Raw genomic sequence first — 24,496 nt, forward strand, 5'->3', positions numbered from 1 at the left:
AACCCAATTGCGAGCACGCAGAGCAGTATTTTGGCCGAACATGAATACGCACAAAAGTTGAGAACTGCGAAATTTGTCAGCAACACGCACGACAAAAACAGAAGGAACCAATAATTCAGCATGAAATACCTACTAGACTAGGAGCAGACCTGTTCGCACTAAACGGCTCAAACTGTATCATCATCTGCGACTACTACTCAAAATTCCCAATCGTCAAGAATCTACGCAGTGGGACCACATCTAAAACAGTCGTCAGCGTGTTAAAAGAAATATTCGCTGAGCACGGTACCCCAGACGAAATCGTTAGTGACAACAGTCCGCAATTTTTCTCCGAGGAGTTTGAGCGATTCGCAGAAAATTGGTACATCACTCTTGTCAAAAAATCGCCAAGATACAGTCAATCAAATGGATTCATCGAACGTCAAGTACAAACTGTCAAAAATACGCTAAAGAAAGCTATCGAGTCCAAAGAAGATTCGCAACGCGCACTCTTGATACTCAGATCAACCCCAATCGATAGTAGACTACCATCTCCCGCAGAGATCCTCAACAAAAGGATTTACAAATCAAACATGCCGGTAAGAATCGCCGATGGCCATAGCGAAGTTGATAACGCACTCGCTGATCGTCAAGAAACGCAAAAACGCTATTATAACAAGCACGCGAAACAATCGCAAGACCCAAAAGAGAGGGAAAGCGTTAGAGTAATTAAGAATGAAGCAAATCATTGTAAATGGGATCCCGGAACAGTTCAAAACAAACGTGCTGAACCGAGATCGTATGACGTCGAAATGTCTGATGGATCAATCCTACGAAGAAGTAATCGACATATTAGGAAGCCCGCAAGATTCGCCAATAACTCTAATAATAATAATACATAAACATGATACAAAGACACTGATTCTTGAACTGATAGTTATAAACAAAGTTGAAAGTTACATTTGTTTCACAAATAGTTTTTATTCAGTTTTCTTATATTCATACTCATGCTGAAGATATCCAGCATGTATTCAAGCTAATCTATTATGCCTAAAGTAAATCACATTTTGACACATATGTTTTCCATCTTTCAGTAAAGGGGATGTAATGATATTGTAAGCCTGAACACAACTGTAATGTGTACCCCACCGCACAATTCGTGCACATGGTTTTGACAGCCATCTTGAATCTGGAGTTTTACATTAAAGTTATAAAAGTTTACACAGTCGTCTATTGCGCATTATTATAGTCATTATTCCCATAAGTCATAACATTACACCAGTAGCCTAAATTTTGCTACATTTAAAATGCTACAGAATGATTAAACTACTCCTGTCTGGTCTACAAAAGCACCTGGATTGTCTATCATAGGAACAATTCCAGACAGTTCTACAATAGTATAGTACAAGTGTTCATGAAATTAGTAGCCTACCACTGTGTTGGCTAACAATGCTTGAGAATGCTTACTTCTCAGTGATATGATCACATTTTTAACTTGATTCCTCTATTAGCACACTTTCTGACCACAACATTAGCTACTTCACCTGATAGTTTGCAACTAAACATGTACAAGTAAATCAGCTTAGGACACTTATTCAAGAAAATACCTAGTAAAGTAGCATCTATGTCACTGATATCATTATACCCAATATTAAGCTCTTGTAATTCTAACTCATCTCTTGCATGCATTCCAATCATTTTATTCATTATGTTACCTGATAGTTTGCAAATAGGCATGTATAATTTAACCAGCTTAGGACACTTACTCAAGAAAGTACCTAGTAGAGTACAATCTATGCCACTGATATCATTATAACCAATATTAAGCTCTTGTAATTCTAACTTATCTCTTGCATGCGCTCTCATCATTTCATTCATTATGTTACCTGATAGTTTGCAATTAAACATGAAAACTTTAAAAAGCTTGGGAAACTTACTCAAGAAAATACCCAGTAGAGTACCATCAATGCCACTGATATCATTATAACCAATATTAAGCTCTTGTAATTCTAACTCATCTCTTGCATGCACTCTCATCGTTTCATTCATTAAATTACCTGATAGTTTGCAATTAAACATGCCAAGTTTAACCAGCTTGGGACACTTACTCAAGAAAGTACCTAGTAAAGTACCATCTATGTCACTGATATCATTATTTCCAATATTAAGCTCTTGTAATTCTAACTCATCTCTTGCATGCACTCTCATCATTTCATTCATTACGTCACCTGATAGTTTGCAATTATGAATGCCAAGTTTAATCAGCTTGGGACACTTACTCAAGAAAGTACCTAGTAAAGTACCATCTATGTCATTGATATCATTATACCCAATATAAAGCAATTGTAATTCTAACTCATCTACTGCATGCACTCTCATAATTTCATTCATTACGTTACCTGATAGTTTGCAATTATGAATGCCAAGTTTAACCAGCTTGGGACACTTACTCAAAAAAGTACCTAGTAAAGTACCATCTATGTCACTGATATCATTATTTCCAATATTAAGCTCTTGTAATTCTAACTCATCTACTGCATGCACTCTCATCATTTCATTCATTACATTACCTGATAGTTTGCAATAATACATGCCAAGTTTAACCAGTTTAGGGCACTTACTCAAGAAAGTACCTAGTAAAGTACCATCTATGTCACTGATATCATTATACCCAATATGAAGCTCTTGTAATTCTAACTCATCTATTGCATGCACTCTCATCATTTCATTCATTACATTACCTGATAGTTTGCAATTATCCATGCAAAGTTTAACCAGCTTAGGACACTTACTCAAGAAAGTACTAAATAAAGTACCATCAATGTCACTGATATCATTATTTGCAATATCAAGCTCTTGCAGTTTCAACTCATTTCCTTTATATGTTATAATCATATAATTCATTATATTACCAGATAGTTGACAATCATGCATGTCAAGTTTAATCAGGTTAGGCGATGTACTCAAAAACTTACCTAGTAAAACACCATCAATGTCACTGAAGTAATTATCACTAATATTTAGAGCATGTAATGTCAACTCAAATCCTCTATAAGAACACTCTCTAATCGTTTCATTCATTACATCACCTGTTAGATTGTAATTATGCATGTCAAAGTTAACTACATTAGCAAGGCCTAAAATGTGGGCAAGAACTCGACCTTTGCAGTCGGCTGACACAGTCGTATAAAAGCTGCGGAAAAATTGGTCCTGATATGATACATTATCTGTAATCCAATGCTTTAATAATTTATCCGCATCACCACCAAGGAAATTAATTGCAAAATGTTTTGCGCCCTCTAAATTCTCACTTTCTCTTATCATCTCCCAGTCATCATCTTTCAATTGGGTAAGCAATTCTCGTGTATCCTTTGTGCACTCCACACTTTCTGCTTCACATAATTTGCACAAGTAAAACCCTACCAATGACTTCCCTATTAATGTATGAAGAGGCATATAAATCACGTCAAAGTTAGATTTTCCAATTGGTGCATCTCTATAAACAAATCCAAGTTTCAAAGCCAAGTCAACAATATCCTTGTTGGTGTTAAGGTCTTTTTCGTTTATTGAAAGGTGATTTACTTTTAAGCTGTTAAACATACTTTTCCCTAACAAAATCATACAATTTTCATATTCCAATGGAATATCCTGAAATTGATAGATTTTTTGGTGTTTCTCTTTTCTAAACTGATTCAAAATATTAATAAATAATACTTTAGCAATGTCAGCTTTATTATGAGGAAGACTTTGCATATCTTCCCACATATTACAAACTGTGAGAAGAAACATGGGGTTGTTGCACAATGACAAAATGTCCGGGTGTTTACGATTCCAAACTTGTTTGCCAATACCCAACTCCTTTCTAAGGGAATTTCCCAATTCTGGTTTACCAAAATTCCCAAAGTGTTTGTCAACATACTTTCCTATAGAATCTTCATCAAATCCAACAACTCTTACATGTATATCACTCACTTTAATGAATTCATCAAGGTTCCCTGACCTTGATGTAAGTATCACAACACTCTTCTCCAGGTTTTCTTTTCTCATCATCATCATTAAGCTTGTATTCTTAAACCTTAATTCCTCTAAGCCATCTAACATCAACACAACTCTATCCACATGATTTACTATAAATCGTTTAATCAAATTTGAATCAGGTGGAAGATTGGTCTTTGAACTAATATCTTTAATTTTCAGTTGCTTTACCATCAAATCTAAGATGCCCTCATTTGTATCTAACTCTCTTGCATTCAAAAGGAATACGATTTTACCTTCAAGGGCTTTAATGGCATTGTATGCTAAGTACCTTAATAAAGTTGTTTTACCAGTACCCATCTCACTCTCTATAAGAACTTTACATGCTGGTTTGGATTTGATAACATTTAACATATCCTCTAACGTTATAGGCTTGTTTCTTTTCTTTTCCCAGAATTCCAAATCACTGAAAACTTTATTTACATCAACTACATAATAAGGATTACAAATTTCTGGTGTAAATTTGTTGATGTTGTGCCACTGGTGTCTATTAAGTAGATACGTTTCTATTTGTTCTGTAAAAAAGAAATAGTCCAAATAACTAGAATAAAAAACTAATTCAAAATTCAATCAATGATCACGATATATATCGCTATGATGTTTGTCTAATTATAGAAAAATGTTTATTGTAATTTAATAATGATAGAACATTAACCCGCAGAATGTTTGAATTGAACAAATCTAAAACAAGATTCTTTTTCTATAGAAAACGATTACCGGTAATCAATGAACTTACCGTATTACTAAATTAGTAACAAACAAATAAGTGACAATCTCTTAGTTTTTTGTGAAGTTTTTATGTCTACAATTTAAAAGCAAATTGGGAATAATACTTGTAGTATGCGACCTGGAAAATGTAATTAAAACAACTTTTCTGCTTTTCTTCTTATAATCCGAGCACAAAGGTTGTGAACTTATTTATATTTAATTAGTACTTGCTATTTCACTTTAGGCTCTGGTAAAAATATTCAACTGTACTTTTCATGTTCCACTGCCCAAATTGTTTTTAAATATAATCCTATTTTGTCTGTTTATAATCAACAATCACAATAATAAACAAACTTAAACAAATTATAACTGCTAATTTGATTCATTAGTTATCAAATGAAAAATTCATTTTTTTTCTTACAATTGTAATGTAAAGTGTGTAAAGTACAAATACTAATTTCTAAACTTACGCTCTTTAGTTGAATAAAGGTTTTCTTGAAGTTCCTCTTTACGTCTTTCATAATTTTTTAGAAGTTGACCTATGAATATAATAAATCAATTGAAAATCTAGCACTGTAATCATGCAAACTACTCAATTAGCCCATATGGTAGTGCTATGCTTAAATATCGTAGTGAAATGACATTATCATGTCCATATATGGGCACACCACATTTTTTTGTCACATAAAGTTTGATAGTGTAGACAAGGCTTAAGGGTAGAGGTTGTCTCTCCTCAATGCTCTAAGAATAAAGAATCAAATCTCAGTGACTACCACAGTCTATATCTTGTGTGAGACAGGTACATATCCGGGACAGTTGAGATTTGGATTGCATCTGCTCATCTCCAAAATAAGCATAATGCATCAAGATTGTGTGTGCTATGCTCATGATCAGAAACAATAAAATGTTGCACTATAATAAAATAATTTATATTCTTAAAACCCACCTTCCTTAGAAAGATGTAGTTCTTCTTTTTGCATCCCATGGTCTCCTTTAGCTATCAAAACGAAATTGAGCATCTTATTACAACAATCTTATAAATTGTAAACATTCTTCTACAAAAATGTTATGATTGGTCATGACAGGCACTTATGTATTTCAATTTACGGACCTGTATTGTTATTTACAGTATGCATTTTGGTTTTTGGTGTGCACGTTGTGTATACATTCTATTATTAAATATTACACAGAGCGAAGTGAGGTTTTTTTTTTTAATTTAAAAGTCCAAATTCATTATTTATCTGATATTAGAACTATTATTGTAAGGAATTGTTTTCAAATCCTACCTTCAGTTGAAACAAGTAGTATTTCTTCTTTCTGTATTTTACGGCCTCCTACACCTTTCCAAAAATTTCAAATATATCATCTTACTTGGAGCTTCCACAATATTTATTTTTAACATACTATGATTTTTTCCTATCTTTACTTATTCGAAACTTGGTCACAATGATTTATCACCCAAAATCTTGCAAAAGTTCAATTTTTATCCATCATCTAAGAGTAGTTGAATTTTGTCGTAGGGTCAAAGGTCACAATCCACAAAAACTATTTACAATATATTATATACTAGCAATTATACCCGCCCCAGGGCGGGTTTCAAAATTAGTTTGAAGCCTTCTCAGTACATAACACCCGACGCCAGTATCTCTTTATCCTCACCAACCTCCACCCCTGTTCAATAACACCCCACACTCTTTTTTAAAAACAAATTCTGTTTTTGTGTGGAAGATTTTTTAGAAATGCTCAAAACGGTCTAAAACTGTTTCAAATGCAATTTTAAGCTCTATTCTGTGCACAGCTTCAAATTGAGAGGAGTATACATAGCTATGATAGGGCTATGGTTTAAGTATGTTGTAAACTGTGTAAATGAATAGGTGTCATATTGGCTGATGATTGAAATATCTAATTTTGGTAATACGGCCCCCAGCCTTCTTTCTCCTCTAACCATCCCAGCCACAAATAACTAACCTTAACTCTACCCCAGGACAGTTCAAAATGTAGTAACTTTTTACCTAGTACAATTCCAATCATATACTTCATTACGCCAGTATTTTTGCTCCCCCTCATCCCTCCCAACACACCCCAGATACTGGGTGATGTGTTTAAGACGGTTCCAGTACAAATAATGTTAGCCATCACTCCCAACCCATAATCCCTCAGTGGCAGTTTTCAAATGTAGTTTAAAACATTCCCTGTACAGTTTCCGTCATGGTGATAGGCCTACATCCCCACCCCAAACTCCCATTTCCTTCCCAGTGATAATTAAAATACTTTAACAATTTCCTACCACAATTCTGGTCAATTTGATAGCCTACTACCCCTAGCCTAAGCAAAATCCCCACTATCCCTTGAACCCCAACCCCACTCTCCCACCAAATCCCCGGACTTTTTGAAATGTAGTTTAAAATCTTCCCGGTACAATTGCGAACATTTTGATACCCCATATGTATGGTTACGTGCAGAAACAGAAATTTGTATAACGAACAAACATCGAAAGTGGGGAAAAGTGGGCCATTTTGACCACATTTTGGCCCCTAACTTGGATCCTAGATGGCGGATGATTTTCAAATGTAGAACATTCCCGGTACAATTGCGGTCATTTTGATACCCCATATTTAAGGTTACGTGCAGTAACAAACAAACAGACAGACGTACAAACTCTCTCACTTATAATATAGATATTTCATTGTCTACAGGTCACAGTTTGCTTCAAAACTCTGTTGAACTTAAGGTTCAGAGTAAAATGTCAAGTCACAAACAAACAAAAATGGGTTTTTTTCAGGAGGAAATTTTTATGTAGGAACAATATATTGAAGGTAGAGTGCCCTCTAGTTATATAAGGAATTGTTTCCAAAACTTACCTTCAGTTGACAAAAGTAGTTCTTTCTTCTGCATTTCACGGTCTCCACCTATAAAAAAAAATCAAATACAGTTAGGGTTTTTACAACATTTTTTATAAATTCTAAAGCCTGTTATTTAACGCTATCGTCGTTGATCGTTAAAATTTCAACGACGATCGTTTGAAAACAATCAAGTTGAAATGATAACGATAGCGAATACCTTTTCCTGTAAATCGTGAACATTTCAATGTTTACGTAGAAGATCGCCAATTATTGTTAACGATAGTGTCGAATAACGTCGACAGGAAAACAGGCTTAATGCTATTCTTGAATGCGTTAAACTTACCTTTACTTATAATCTCTTTAAGTTTTTCTTTAAGCGATTCATAGTGCCTTAGTAAATCTATAAAAGACATCAAATAAAATGGTATCAAGTTTTTTACAAGCTCTTTTGAAGTTCTTTTTGATTATTTCATTATTTTTCTTTTATTGTATTTTAACATATGATACATGTGATGAATACACTTTTATTGTACTTTACTTTTAATAATACATTTTTATGAATGTATTATTGCCATTTGATTGATTGATTTCATATCATGTGTTGTGCATGTGAATAATACACAATTAAAAAGTATGCAACTTCTAAAACCGCTCAATTGTTTTTCCACTTTTGTCTTAAACAGAATGCCAAAGGCCAGGTTTTCAGACACTTTATATTTGTATATAGGCCAGCTGCTTTAAAAGTAATATTATTTTTAACATGGATCCAACCGCAAGAAACTCACAAATTACAGGACGTAACTATAATTTATAATGCTTATAAACATGTAAATAATAATAATAATAATAATAATATCTTAATGTTGTGAAATCGGATCTAGGCTAGTTTCCCCTGGACATTTTACCCCCGGACATTCCCCTAAACCCCCTCCCCCCGGTATTTTTCCCCTGGACCGTAGCCTCCTAGTACTAGTACTGTTTCTATAAAACTCTTAATTTAACAATATTCCCGCAATATTAATGAGAGATATGTACGTGAAAATGTGATATTTTCTGTTCAAATTGATACCAAATTAGACCGATTAGGAGTAACTGTTTAGATTTTACAATCAAAGATCATTATTCGCTATGCAAAGGTGTAAATTTATAAATCGTGGACTTCACCATGCGAAAGATTATTTAGTGAAAAGGAATGTATTTTAAACTCGTGACATTGTCAATGTTCATGTACCTCAATGATCCATGGTTAGGACAGTGCCATGACACCTGGAAATTTCAAATTGATTTTCATCAAGACAAGTTCATAGTTGATAAAACTAAGCCGTCAGAAAGATAGATGCACTATTAGACTAAACAACATACATGACAAATGTAAGTACAGACACTATTCCAACTTTCCCTTCCAACATCAAAATCAGTAGGTGAGAGGATGAATTCCCCGTATGGGTAATGCATCCTCTCACCACCAGAATCCTTCATCAACAACAGTCATCCTCCAAGCACAGGAACATTAAAACAAAATGATGTGCAAAACAGTTCAAGACATGTACCAGTACATTGAAATCCCTTCTACAGCATGCCTTCAACATTTCATTTTGCTAACACCTTCATCTTTAAATTATTGTGGGCCACAACATCTATAAAGTTAGCCCCTTTCATCTGGCCAGACGCAACACATGGCATCTATCTCTAGTTCCGAAAAACTCTGGGTCATAATTAAATGCTGGAGTAAAGCAAGTATATGTGTACCAAATAAAATGCAAACAACCAAATAACAAGGATACTTAAGTGTGTTAAAATAATTAGTGTATATGTTTTATGACTCACCTTCTGTTTCAGAAAGTTCTTCTTCTTGATTTTGCTTACGATTTTCATTGAGTCTTAATAAACCTGTAATAATAAAAATATAATTTATTATTTAAAAATTGTTAATGCTTTCTTATTACTGTACAGTAGTAGCTAGATCAACTTTCGTATGCACGTCTTTGAGGTCCAGAGAATTTGACTTCAGAAATTGGTTTAGGATGGTCAAACAATCATTTTTGGCTTGGTTACACATTTTGAAAATGTGGCAAAAGGTCAAGGTGAAAGGTTATAAGACCAAAACACCAATAGGTCCTTACAACCACTGGTCACAACAAGGTAATTTTGCATTCATATTCAGTCTAATAGGACATTTTGGTCAAAAATGACCGGAAATGACATTTTTGACCTTTGAGTTACACTCATCACTAATGCAATAGCCAGTCCACAAACCATTTTTTTTATACCAAATATAGTTTGTTAGTTGTTCTAATAATAATTTGTTTCTAAATGATGACTCACGTTCAGTTTCAGCAAGTTCTTCTTCAAGTTCTTGTTTACGACCTGCATAGAAACTTATTGAACCTGATAAAACAAATCACATTGAACTTTCAATAATGGTTGTCAATTAAAACAATTGTTTTCAGCAATGATTGTCATTGTGATTATAGACACTATTACTATTATTTTCATTTAAATGGACCAATATTTTTACTTACCTTCAAGAGATTTTATTTCTTGTTCAATATCAGTCGTGTTGGAGTATGTTTGTGCAGCTAATAAAAAATCATATAGAACTTTTTAATTATGACTTTTACATAAACACTTAAAAAACTATATGGTGTGCTTGTAAATTCTAAATTATTTTTAATTTAACATAAATAACACTTTCCATATACATTTTTTTAAGCCTGGCAGTGAAGGCGTTTTTTAGTTAGTTATGTATTATGTATTAGAAGGACTACTTTGAATTACCAGGTGGCTTGCTGGATTAATGGGTTTAGTATTGTGAGAAATAAATGGAAAGACGACTTGCAACTTATGTTTCTGCGTAATTCATAATCCTTGGTTATCTTGTAGCAAATTGTAACCAGATTTGATCGCCTGACTTATTATACGTTTTCACACATGCATACGCAAACCTTGTGAAATCTCGGGGGAAAGCATACGCTCTATTTGATTAATATGATTGTCAGTTTAATACCAGGGCAACATACGCGCGCAGTAACAACTCGGAACATCTTGGAACAAAAACAGGCCTCTCATCAGTGTGATTTATTCACACTACAGTGTGCAAACCTGGTTACAGCTTGTTATATTTTTTCCTTGTATTCTTTCTTTAATGCAAGTTTTCCTAATTTGATACAAATACATATACAGCCAATCACCAATTTTATTCAACTGTTTCCTATTGCTTTTCGTGACTTATTTCAACTGGTGACCATGCCATAAAGTTTACTTTTATCTAAACTATTATTATTGTTTACTGATATAAAGGTAGAGTTTGCATGAGCTAGTTCTCAAGTCAATCAATCAATCAATCCTAATTAATTAATTAATTAAGTCATATCTTTAAAGGTAAGAGCTCACCACTTTTTGATCCAACATTTTCGTCCATAACAGAGAGCGTGTAACGTCCACTTTCAGAAGCAGCTAGGTTAAATATGAATAATAATAATAGCATTCTTAGTAATTTGAATGAGGTTAGAGTCACTCTCTTAAACAAACACAGCAACTCATATACTGTATTTGAACCTTTTCATTTCAATAATAAAAGTTTATGTATTAAAAAGTATTTATGTTTTTCATGGGTACATGACTGTGAAAATCAATGTGTCTGAAAGTCAATAAATATTTAGTCATATACAAAAAATCAAACTTTCACTAGATATTTATCAAATTTTATTTAGTTTTTTTGGATTGCTACAAATGTACAAGGGTATAAAGAACATGCAAATAATGCACACCATTTCATAGTGCCATCTACCATACCAATTTTAAATTTTGCCTTCTAAATTTACACTTAATTAAGATTATTAGAGAGTATCAATTGAATCTCAATTTCCTCTAAGATTACATACACATGAAGTTTAATCAGCATACAAGAACTCACCACTTTGTGGTCCAACACGTTTGAGATCCGTAACAGAATCCATGTAATGTTCACTAACAGAAGTAGCCGCATCTTCTATGACTAAAAAAAAAAATATAAAAATGTATACTTTATTTGTTTAGCAATGATATATCTACAGTATTACTTTTATGTACCGTTGTTAAGTTATTAAGTCCCTTCTTTAAAGCAATACGTAATTTAAATACAAATACATTTACAGCCAATTACTTTATTATCCATTTATTGTACCCATATTGCATATGGCGGATAACCCCTTGTTGTTGTCAGGATCTTTTTTTTTCCCATCTTATTCTTATTTCTTCCCCAGAATTTTGTTGCAGGTGTATCTCTAATTGTTGTGGACATAACATCGTACAACCATGGAGGTATGGTATAACTTTGTCAGAAACTTTAGATGTGCAGGAAACTGTGTAATATGACGATAGAGTCGCGCAGCGTAAGTTACGTGCGATTTTATGAAATTTTATGGTTGCTCATAAATTCTGAGAAAAAATTTATTTTTCAACGAAACTTGTAGTTGATAATATGGAGCAACTTTTTGACATGATAAAAATGGTTTGCTACGCTAAGAATTCCACCTACATATCAAAAACGGCACAGAACGAGCTTATAATATGCATAAAGAAGTTTATTCAACGTATTATAACAACTGAAATAAAAAACGGAAGTGGATATTTTGGAATTAAGGCCGATGAGGTCACAGACTCGTCAAATTGGGAACAGCTTGGACTTGTTATAAGGTATCTAACAGGATTTATCAAGTTCATCGATTGTGAGGAATGCACCGGGAAAGCCATATGCGACAAACTGGTCGCTTCGTTGAAATCTCTTGGACTAGAGCCAGGAATGTGTAGGGCACAAACCTACGACGGAGCTGCAACATGACAGGGTGCCAAAACGGATGTGCAAAACTCTTCCAAGTCTTCAGTCCACGAGCTCCATATTATCACTGTGCAAGCCATGGGCTCAACCTGGCACTCTCTCAAGCCTGTAAAGTTACTGAAATTCACAATATGATTTGTACACTTAAATCAGCCGGACTGTTTTTTAAGTTTTCGCCGAAAAGACAACACACATTAGAAGACATCATGATAACCAAACGTGTTGTACCCGACGCAAAAGAGACCACGGATTCAAATCAGAATAGAAAAGCATTACATAGTGATAGTGAAGATGAAACTGACGAAGAAAACGATGATGAAGAAGTCAGCAACGAATGTGAGAATGAACTTGAAGTAGAAATTGAGGAAAAGGATGACGTTGCCAGCTTTGATGATCCGAAACGTATGTCTGCCAAAAAGAAGATAAAGCCTCTATGTGAAACCAGGTGAGTGGAGCGGCATACAGCTCTTGAGGATTTTGATGAGCTATATCCTTTTCTTTTAGAGTGCTTTGAGACAATAGCATCAAACAAAGGTACAAGAAAGTGGGACAGTAAATCAAGAAGCGATGCACAGGGACTGTTTCATCAAATCCGCAGCCCGACTTTCATCGTTGCTTTTCAAACGGCCCTACATCTCTTTGGGTACACCAAATCCCTTAGTAAATCCCTCCAAGGGAGCACTCTAGATATCATTGAGGCCTACAGCCAAATAAATCTTGTAGTCAGTGAACTAAAGGATATTAGACTCAATGGTGGGAAAGCAACATTCAAGAACATATACAGTAAAGTGAAGAGCATGGCCGATGTGTCTGGTAATAAAATACAAATGCCACGGATCTGTGGAAAACAGACCTTAAGAAACAACGTTCATGCAAATGGGCCAAGAACATACTTTCGCCGGGCAAATTTCCTGCCGTTCGTAGATGGATCGTTGGAGGGAATGAGTGAAAGATTCCAAGGTATTACGTCAAAACCCTCAGAGCATTAGCTCTGATACCATCTAATTTGAATATACTTAATGACGTTGACGAGCTAATGCAATTCTATTTTCCGGACCTTCCATGTCCTCGCACATTGCATCACGAAATTCAACTTTGGAAACGACTGTGGTAAGTCTATATTATTACGCTATTTTTATGTACTATATATCCATCTAATCGTTTCTAACTTAAAACCATGGTCATCACACAAATTAAGTACTTGTTATCAAAACAGGTGTAATGAATCAAATAAGCCATCTACACTATGCAGTAGAAATATGTACCCAAACATCTATTGGATTTTGGAGCTGATAGCGGTAACTCCAGTGACAAGTGCTGGGGTAGAGCGCAGTAACTCATCTCTTCGCTTCATCAAGTAACAGAGTATTCCGTAAATACTGTTATGCTTTATGACACAAAATAGGTACAATTCAACACTGTAAACATATTTAATTCATAATAATTGTCGGCGTTCATATAATGTATGTGGTGCATGTTGCGTTTGCGCGGATAACCCAAACTCGTCAAAGTGACGAGTTCAAATATAGTTTTCTTTATTTTTCTTACTTAGCATTGTTATCATAGCATAGCATAATATTAATTGTCACAGTGCTCTTTGTGACATTTATTTTAACTGTTGATCATGCCATAAAGTTTGTTTATTTTGATCTCCATCTGCACATTTAACTTGACTTTGAATTTAACTTATCTATTTATCTACATTACGTTTAACCTGTGTTATTAAGTTCACCGATATATAAATGTAGAGTTTGCATTTATGACGTCAAAGGGACGAATGAGCTAGTTCTCAAGTCCTATCTTCAGAGGTAAGAACTCACCACTTTTTGATCCAACACTTTGGTCTGTAACAGAGAGCGTGTAACGTCCACTTTCAGAGGCAACTAAGTTTAGATATAAATTAACATAGGCATAAGAACAAATATTCTTATCATTTTAAAGTTGATGAGGTTAGAGGTTAAGGAGTTATATATTATATTCAAGCTCCAGTTTTAAAGGTTGTATTGTTTATTACAAAAGGACAATCAATACTATGGGAATAATTATTATTAATGTTAAACAGGGAGCCAGCCTTTAACATAATATAACAATAGCATACAGTACCTGGAAATGATCTTTCTGATGTTCTAATTTCATCTGTAAAAAATAAAAAATACATATATTAAAAGCTCAGATGTTGCTCACAAAATTAACCTCATTAAAAGAGTAGCTTCATGTTCATTTTTTATTTATTTATTTATCAACAGTTATCAACATTTTGAACATAGATTGAGGACCCTAAGGACAAAGCAAAAAAAAGGTAATGCATAAAGAAAAGCTTAGTTTATATAATAGGATAACTGACAATACAATTTTAAATATGATAATGATTGATATAATGGTACCTAAATTTCATTGAAATTGAAAATGAAATTGAAAATATTGAAAATATAAACTAATAAGCTTGATTAGGCCTATAAATTCTGGAAGGTTATTCCAAAGTTTTGAACCAGTTACAGTAATAAAGGTTTCAAATTGTTTGTTTAAATTATTATAAAATATAATCCTTTGCCACAATACTTAATAACCCTGACAGCTGTGAAACAAAATGAGCATCATAGAATAGGTCTTTTTTTTAAGTGGTGCTACAGAACTTTTTCTAAAGTAAATTTGAGACTCTTTAACATAATCATACCTAGATCTGGACTTAATGATCTTTCTGATGTTCCAACTTCATCTGTAAAATTTGAAAAAACATATCCTACTATAAGGATAGGATAAACTTTACTGTCTCTATACACAAATATACACTTTGGTATAATATCACATAAATAATGAATGTTTATCAACACATTACAAAGCAACATTAAGTATCAGTTATAATCACACATTGTTTTATAATCTAAATTTGAATTAATATTCATGTAAAATAGACATTAAAAAATAAAATATTAACTTACCTTTACAAGAGCATCATCAGCTGCCAATATGCTAGCATTTACTAACCTGTGCAAATTGATTATTTAATAAACTCTACTTTCAGTAAAATTTAAAACTCACCACTTTTTGATCCAACACTTTGATCCACATCAGAAGTAGATATGTCTACTGTATTTAAATATAATGAACATAGGCATAATACAAGAATGTTGCTAATAACAATGTTAAGTCAATAATAACACAGTCACTACTACTGTAAGTAGTGCGGAGGGAGTGTGGCACCGTGTGTTGGATGTTACTATTTATCATGTGAGATCGTGAGTTTTAATTCTCTCCACCCAGATGTAGGCCTACATACTGTAGGAATAGGTCAAAACAACTACTCTTATTACTAGCTGCAACATTATGGGAGTACTAAATAAATTCCATGTTTGATCAAAAAATGACTGGGGTAATATGTGAAGCGCTTAGAAAAGTTTTTTTGCATTAAGCACCATATAAGATCGATGTATCATTACTAAAGATGGTGGATTTAAATTTACTAAATTTTCCAACCATGTAAAATGTAAATGTTCTGGTAGCAAACAGTTTTGACTAATACTGTAGTACATGCTTTGAGAATGCAGTTGGTAAAAATATTTATATCTATATAAATTTAACAACCTATTTTTGATTCAACATGTTCTTCTGATCCTTGCTCATTGCTTCTAATAGTGCAAATAACTTTCAGATCAAAAAATAAACCAATAAATAGGAACCACAAAATAAAACAATGCATTTATCAAACAATTAAGTAAAATGTATTTGTTCTTTTCCAGGTACACAATAAATGGTAATAATTATTTGCATGTGCTAGCATTTGAAAACCTGTGAACATCATCAACTTTAACTCAAACTGCTGTATCACTAAACTGTTTAGATTATCATTAACTTTTGAGATCATAAGTAAAATAACTCACCACTTATTGATCCAACACACTCTGGATCCTTATCAGTAGTTAGTGTGTCATGTCCAATATCAGAAAAAGCTACATCTGCTGGGTAAACAAAATTAACATAAGAAAAATAATGTAACTGTTTGGTAATGACAGGACAATGTAGATATTGCTTGTAGGCCTATTTAATGTCTTTTATTATTCAAGATTTACAAATTCTTGTTGAACTTCAGTGACTCACCTTTTTCTATTACAACATTTTCGGGTGATTCTTGTTCCTTTCTACATACAGTTGAAAATTCCTCAGAAGCTATTTTTGCTTGGTCTAATTTCTCTGTTGAATAATTAAAATGTTGAGTCATTCCAAACTCACAGTTTGTACCAATGTACATTAACATACTGTACATAACAGTATGAAGTATTGGTAATAATAATAATATTATTATTATTATTAGCAAACCTCTCCTCCTAAAATTGTTTTAACCCTTCCCATTTCACGCCTCTCCTTAATGCCTGTAGTCTGTGTGAAATTTATGATGGAAGTTGTCAACTTGAAATAGCTTTAATGGGTAAAAACATAGACAAAAGTTATAGTGCTCGGATGTGAATAAATGATGTCTTACAGTATATCTTGGTATATTAGTTTGAATTTGTTAATCAGGGCCTACATACCATTATTTTTTTTCAACAATAATTTTACAAATGTCTTACCGATTTCCTCTAACTTTCTCACAGCAGCTTTGAAATCCTTGTAATGAATTTTAACATCAATCAATTCTTGTTGCTGGAATTTGTCTACTACAATTGTTGCTAAATCGCTGTGCAACTGTTGACTTGAATACATCTTCCAAAGGTCTTGCAATGCTTTAGAGTCATAAGCAGCCAGATATAACACCAACGATCCAGATTCGCATGATGTTACTTTTAAAAAAAACTTATTGTTGAAATAATCAACTAAGTTATAAACTCCTTTAAAGAATAAATTCATAGGCCATATGCAGTTTTTACTTTGGTCTTCACAAAGACGTAACTTTAACTCAGCACCTTAAAGATAAAATGTGTATGGAAATTAAACTTTCTCAAGAAATAAATCAAAATTTGTCAACGAATCATAGTTTTTTGATGGGATTTGCATGAAAAATCCACAGTATGGCTTCATTTATTTATTTATCAGTGATGGTGCACGATTGTTTCAACAGTTAAGCAGTTAAGCTGTCTTAGGCTGGATGAACAGGAGTGCTAAACAAAGGACAGAGATGCACCGGCGACAATTTGTAAGAATAATGTAAACCAAATATCCTTATATTATTTATGAATGTCAATTTAGTTTTAGTGGCCATTGGGCCTGTAAACTGGTCATAACATAATTTGGCAAAAACCAACATTATTAAAAAATGTGCTCAATCTGCTTAAATGTAAAATGCACTAAATTAAAGTTTAAAAAAAATAGTAGCCAATAAAATAATCTACCTGGACCTTCTTCAGAGCGATCCACTGCAAGAAAAATTAATTAATTTACTGAACAGTATTTTAAATGAATATTACAGTACTGAAATAAAATGTGGGGGTTGGAAAATAATTGTGGCAAAAATAACACATTTGAAGCCAAGTATAGATAATTTATATATATTTATTATAACAAAAAGAATAAGTGGTGGTTTTTTTTGTATTCAATAATTTAAGACATCAATTAAACTTGATTAGATTTCTAATGTAAATGAGTGCATGAAATCTTACTTTTTTCAAGTTTTCTTGAAGCAACTGCATAATCATCTGGTTCAATGTTTGTCTTCCATTTGTCTTCAAACATTTTCCAATATTGTGGTTCAATGATGCGTGCTAAACTCCTGAGAAGCTCTTTACTTGAATGCATGTCCATAAGTGTTGACAGGCCAGCTTGATCAGTTATGTATAGAAGAAGGAAGAATGAAGGAATGGGATACCTGTGCCATTCAAATGTAATTGGATTGACAGATGGGCATACATCTGCAAAATATTCTTTAAGCTGAGAGCATTTTTCCCAGTTTAAGGATGATCCCTGTTTTGTATAAAAAGTCATCTGAAATTCTGAAACTATAAAAAAAAAAGAACAATTAAAAATAATATTATTTGTATTGATTTCTAAAAATTCCTCAGAAGCTCGGTATTTGAATCAGTAAAATGACCTGAAACACTAAAACGTGTTAAAATAGTCTATAATTCTCTCTATAAGTCCCAAATTCAAAATACAAATGCTCATCTAAATGTTTATTATTTATTTAGTTGGATAAAGCAACATTTGTATATTTGCATTATATATTGCTCATATCGTAACAAAATACATATAAATTATAAAAAACAATTAAAATTAAAAATTCACTAAAAAGGACGTATATTTAATTTGTATTTTTGCTTCAGAAGGGGTTCTTAATTACATACATACAATTAAACGTAAAATTACATCATCATTTATATTTATAAATCATTCATTTACTGAGGAAGGGTTTGTGTTACCTCTATCAAGTAGTAGATTCTTTGCACGTTCGTTAAGATTAAGTGCAAATCTCTCTATTTTGTCAGGTTCATCTGCTAATATTTCATTACTCTCAAGGTGGAATACTACTTTCCAAATATCTTCGGAGGCAAACTTTGATGTCAGTTTGTAGCGTGCCATAACGCATGATAAACTTGCTTCGTCAACGTTTTTTAAAGCTTTAAACAAGCGTTTCCGATATGGTGACAATACATGTAGTTGTTTATCAGCATTCTGATCTTGGTTAGATTGCTTAAACTTAAGTACAAGATCTTCAGCAGCCTTAACTTCTGTGAGCCTTGTAATCTCCAACAACAGGCTGACATTAGTAGGTGTAATATAACCTTTTAGCTCAAGCTTATTGAACAACTCATGTGCTATTACTGGTTTTTCATTCTGGTAAAAGTCCCCTATATCTAAAGACTTGTATAAGCAGAATTTTAACCAACAATAATGTTCACCATCATAATGTTTGTTAAGATTGGCTTTCAAATCATCAAATTTATCATTCAATTCTGCCATTTCATTGCAATTTGGTTTTCTAAAAAAAAAAAATATATTATTTTGTTGTCTCCTATCATAGTTCTATACTCGCGATGCTTTATGTAATTGTGCATACTTTATGTAGGCTACCGTATCATCATTCTCCTCATTTGTATTTTGTGTAAATACATAAAAATAAATGTAGCTAAAGAAACATATATAGTTTGTACATTGAGGAATGGTTGAGGAAATTTCCTCCATGCACTTACTTACACTGTTTTGGCCTAGTCTTTAGCCTAGCAGCATTTAGCTTTATTAAACAATATGCTAAAACAACAGAAATTAAAATAAATAAATATTAAAAATGTATTGCTACTTACCAGAAAATTACGGTGATCCTACTAAAAAACATAGCTGTAGGCCTACTGTTTGTACTTTGAACAGCAAACACACCCCATCAAGACACAATGCAAATAAGATAAGTTCTCTTTATGACAATGACAAAACAGAAATGACTGTCACTATTAAATAAACTCAAACAATCACTTCCTTAAAAATGTTTAAAACATTTATTTAGTTTCTTTTATTTGACCTTTGTGAACGATATTAACCTTTATTTCATTCCAATGTAAGGGACTACCATGGTGTAGCCTACTATTCAAACTGTAGGTAGAAAATAGGCTGATGTGACCCTCATGAGTGTCTGATATTAGTTTATTGTTAATAAGTAGCATGTCGACTTTAAACACCCATATGATAACTTGGTTAATAACTTGGCCTTAGTTCAATTAATTTTATAATAATAATAATAATAATTAATTTTATGAATCTTGATGTGACAATATGATTTCTTGGTTTTATTCACTAGTTTTATCAAATTACGTTGGTTTACTATATTTGTTTTTTTTAAAAATATAAATCATATTTATTGCACAGTGTTAAGTAGTGTTTCTGTTTTAACCTTTTACAAGAATATAATTATATTTGAATCCAATATAATAAAAAATTATATATAATATAGTCAGGGAACAGTGGCCATGTACAGTAATTTAATCTTGTAGTTGTTATCTCACGTTGGTGTGGTACAGCAGTCCTCTCTAGCTTTCAGTGAAAATGCTATCTCTATGATTAGATTTGAAATATGTCACGATTCTCAGTTTGAAATAGCCTTTCAGACCAAATAATAGTTCCATTTATGTTTAACAAGGCTAACAGCCATTAACCGACCGACCGACATAGTGAACTATAGAGTCGAGTCCACGTGACTAAAAAGGCATAATTTTTTACGAATTTTTGAACTTTTTCATCAAAAACGTGCACAAATTATCCAATTCGACGTGCTCATATGACGTAATTTTAAGTCGAAATTGTTAAAAGTTGGTAAAATTATTCTAAAAGGCTGCAAAAACATAAATCACGCGAAAAAAAGTATGTATGTAACGCTACGTGCGCACCGCGCACGTAAAAATTTGTAGGGTATGGGAATTTTTGACATGCTCAAAATGACAAGAAACGCGTAGAAAGTTAATTAAAAAATAATTTTGCGCATTTTAAAATTTTAAATGCGCGTGCGCACGTAACTTTGTGTAAAACACACATTTTTCTTTCAACAGAAAGTTAGCGCCTGATATAAATTAAACTTTTGCAAAGTTTCAATTTAAAATGTTATTTGGTTTTTGACCTATGTTAATTACAAGAAAATCGTTAAATCGCGCGTAAATCACGTTGCGCAACTCTAACGTCATTCACAATAGGAGGTGCACAATATCACGTAAATGCCCACATGTTGACATCAAAACAGTTCAAAAAGTACAGAAAAGCGATAAAACGCATAGTGATACCGGACCGACAGACCGACAGACAGACCGACAGACAGACCGACCGACAAAGTGAACTATAGAGTCGCGTCCACGCGACTAAAAACATTCAGCCACAAACAAATCAGATATACTGGATATTGTGCTATGAAGCCAGTTGGAGTTCCATAACAACAAAATATTCACCAAATCATAAATTAAATCCTTGAAAACAAGAGACAGTTCTTTACAGAACTCATTTTTTTGTGTTTAGAATATGATTTTTTTAGCATAGCAACATGTATCTAAAATATATCGACCTAATCATTTTGTAGTAGGCCATATGAAGTTGAAAATGTGTACTTAAAATGTAACTTTGAATTTCTTGAACTCCTGGTTTCTTTCCAAAAACTTCAGGAGATTTCAGTTCTTTCATGGTTTGGATTTCCCTAAGGTACCAATGGATTTTTAAATATTTTCTGGTACAAGTACAAGTTGCCGAATCTCGTTAGTTGAGTGGTGCTCAATTTCTGCAGATTGTTTTACATATTGTCCAAGTAACAATCAGTTACTTCCTTATGCTTATCTTCATGACGTACAACGGCTGGCTATGCATATATGTCGCCCTCAGTGCAGAAATCGGATTTTTTTTCGCCTTAAAAAAAGCTATCGTGGTTGAAATGAACATTGCCATTAATTTTATTGTGAGACGATGACATTTTTAATAAAGAAAAACTCTACTGACTTAATAGTTATATGCATTTTAAGTTAGGGGTGTATGAGGATTGCCTTATAAGGGGTTGGGCTCATACATAGGGTGGGTATTTACCAATTTTAAGGATGCTTCCAAAAGGGTGGTTTTTTATTTTAAAATATATGAAAAAAGATCAGCTTTTATTATCACATAAAGGATGTTTTTTACAACTGTCAAACTGTCGTCTCTCCCCCATTCTTCCTTCTAGCTGGTGTCACCCTTTAATGTGTATCTAGGCCATCCCAGTACATTAAATTACAAATGCAACAGAACGTATTTTTAAATAAGAAGTGAAATCATCTTGACCAAACGAAAAAATCTCAATTGATTAATTATATTCTAGTATACGTGATATTCGATTTTGTCGATAGGTGGCGGTATAAATTACGCAATATTTGACTGCATAACGATTGGTGTGTACTGCATGACGATTGGTGTGTACTGCATGACGATTGGTGTGTACTGCATGATGATTGGTGTGTACTGCATGACGATTGGTGTGTACTGCATGATGTTTGGTGTGTACTGCATGATGTTTGGTGTGTACTGCATGACGATTGGTGTGTACTGCATGACGATTGGTGTGTACTGCATGATGTTTGGTGTGTACTGCATGACCATTGGTGTGTACTGCATGACGATTGGTGTGTACTGCATGACCATTGGTGTGTACTGCATGATAAATGTGAACTGAAGGCAGAGGAGGCGTTCCATAGTATCAGTCTCTGATTTCTCATTAATTATTTTAACAAATTATTCAGACATATGAAAATGTTCACCTTGATCATGTGTATTTTACAATAAGGTTCTGTTCACACAACACCCTCCTCCTACATTATTTTAGTGTTGTCTGTTTGGTTTTACATCTGAAGTGGGTCAATAAATTCAGGCAAAATGAACGTAAAGCTTGTTTTCCATTAGGTGAATTTATTTGCGGCGAATCAAAAGCGTTAGTTTTTATGCACGTATTCATGTTTCTATCTATTTTTTGTGATATGAAGAAAAAAAAGATCAACTAATCAGAGCTCAGTAATGTTCAATTTGCATAGTGAAAAACCAGCTAAAATGTTGTTTTCTGAGTATAATTCTGCCACCTAATTTACAAAATGTTGTCCAATTGGATTATACACAAATGTTCAATTGTTGCATTTTTGTACATATCAATGGTAATCAATGTTGTAATCATTACATTACTAGTAGCTAACTTGAAACATTTGTTCTGTATAATGTTATTATAATTTGTTTAGCCTCATCATGCATGTTAAATGTTGTTGCTTTAATGTATGAAAATAAAGCATCTTATTTTCAGATACAAAGTTGTGTTATTTTATTTTGTTTTGGTTCAATCACTCTGGTTTAGAATGACCTAGGATCTACAACTATGCATATTGCATAGTGTTATTGGTTGTCCTAGACTTGCCCCAAGTCTGTAGTTATTGTCTTTTGGTTCAATCACTCAGAATTGGAATGACCTATGATCTACAACTATGTATATTGCATAGTGTTATTGGTTGTCCTAGACTTGCCCCAAGTCTGTAGTTATTGTCTTTTGGTTCAATCACTCTGGTTTAGAATGACCGATGATCTACAACTATGTATATTGCATAGGGTTATTGGTTGTCCTAGACTTGCCCCATGTCTGTAGGTATTGTCTTTTGGTTCAATCACTCTGGTTTAGAATGACCTATGATCTACAACTATGTATATTGCATAGTGTTATTGGTTGTCCTAGACTTGCCCCAAGTCTGTAGTTATTTTGTTTTGGTTCAATCACTCTGGTTTAGAATGACCTATGATCTACAATGATGTATATTGCATAGTGTTATTGGTTGTCCTAGACTTACCTGATGTCTGTAGTTATTGTCTTTTGGTTCAATCAATCTGAATTGGAATGACCTATGATCTACAACTATGTATATTGCATAGGGTTATTGGTTGTCCTAGACTATTGTCTTTTTCATGTTAGTCCATCAGTCAGCGTTTCAATTTTTGTCTGGATTTTTCAAGCTCAAGTATTATACGTATGAAATGCCATATGTGCAAAACAGAGGTCTAGAACCTATACTACTCAATGTACATGCATGCGCATAATGAATTTACCATGACATAACTAGTTCCTATGTTGTCCCAAATTGCTGATTCTGATTTGCCTCCTTTCCAATTAGTTGTTCTGGATGTTAATTGTATAACTATAGCTAAACCTCTAAAGGGCAATGTACGGTGATAAGTTTCCAGCAGTAGTTGTCTCAATGCGAGAGCTTCATTCATTTGCCAATATATAGTACGGTGAATAGCATAGCTTATATTTTAAAACCAGGTATTTTACCAGACAATTTTCTTAAACAAGAGAATTAAACTTTGCGGGTGTAAGTGGTAGGAGTACCTCAAACTTGCTTTGGACACGATCAAATAAACATTATTAGCTAGATATAATTCAATTGTTACAGTTGATTTTATGAAAGGCCATTACTATGATAGAGTGGTCTAATCAACTATTTTTTTAAAGTTATAGCTAACAAGGCCACATACATGGCTGCAGTCGCGTGCGCAAATTTGTGTAATTTAGTGTTTACCGACCGACCGACATAGTGAGCTATAGAGTAAAAATAACCAGTCTATAACAGATCTATAACATTGTCAGAATAAAATTTTTTTTATTATAATATTTCAATTTTTATTTACAACATAATAATTGTATATACTGTAGTGATAA

At 33.2% G+C, this 24,496-nt stretch overlaps 1 protein-coding gene across 1 annotated transcript in view; it reads right to left on the reverse strand.

The window, feature by feature from the left end:
• The window catches only part of LOC144837396 (NLR family CARD domain-containing protein 4-like), a 147,058-nt gene extending 129,882 nt beyond the window's left edge, over positions 1 to 17,176 (reverse strand). Inside the window, exons 1-18 of the mRNA XM_078692470.1 lie at positions 16,950 to 17,176; positions 16,480 to 16,572; positions 16,263 to 16,340; positions 15,424 to 15,471; positions 15,059 to 15,100; positions 14,488 to 14,520; positions 14,205 to 14,267; positions 11,482 to 11,562; positions 10,959 to 11,021; positions 10,088 to 10,144; positions 9,891 to 9,953; positions 9,393 to 9,455; positions 7,909 to 7,965; positions 7,584 to 7,631; positions 6,009 to 6,062; positions 5,669 to 5,719; positions 5,193 to 5,261; positions 1,929 to 4,529 (exon numbers count right to left, since the gene is read on the reverse strand). Coding sequence (XP_078548596.1) covers positions 1,929 to 4,529; positions 5,193 to 5,261; positions 5,669 to 5,719; positions 6,009 to 6,062; positions 7,584 to 7,631; positions 7,909 to 7,965; positions 9,393 to 9,455; positions 9,891 to 9,953; positions 10,088 to 10,144; positions 10,959 to 11,021; positions 11,482 to 11,562; positions 14,205 to 14,267; positions 14,488 to 14,520; positions 15,059 to 15,100; positions 15,424 to 15,471; positions 16,263 to 16,340; positions 16,480 to 16,572; positions 16,950 to 17,082 — 3,697 coding nt within the window. The 5' untranslated portion in view covers positions 17,083 to 17,176. The remainder of the gene's footprint in view (positions 1 to 1,928; positions 4,530 to 5,192; positions 5,262 to 5,668; positions 5,720 to 6,008; positions 6,063 to 7,583; positions 7,632 to 7,908; positions 7,966 to 9,392; positions 9,456 to 9,890; positions 9,954 to 10,087; positions 10,145 to 10,958; positions 11,022 to 11,481; positions 11,563 to 14,204; positions 14,268 to 14,487; positions 14,521 to 15,058; positions 15,101 to 15,423; positions 15,472 to 16,262; positions 16,341 to 16,479; positions 16,573 to 16,949) is intronic.
• Between the last annotated feature and the right edge of the window lie 7,320 nt (positions 17,177 to 24,496).

The sequence above is a fragment of the Antedon bifida genome, chromosome 3 (genome assembly GCF_963402885.1).
Source record: "Antedon bifida chromosome 3, ecAntBifi1.1, whole genome shotgun sequence".
NCBI lineage: Eukaryota > Metazoa > Echinodermata > Crinoidea > Comatulida > Antedonidae > Antedon > Antedon bifida.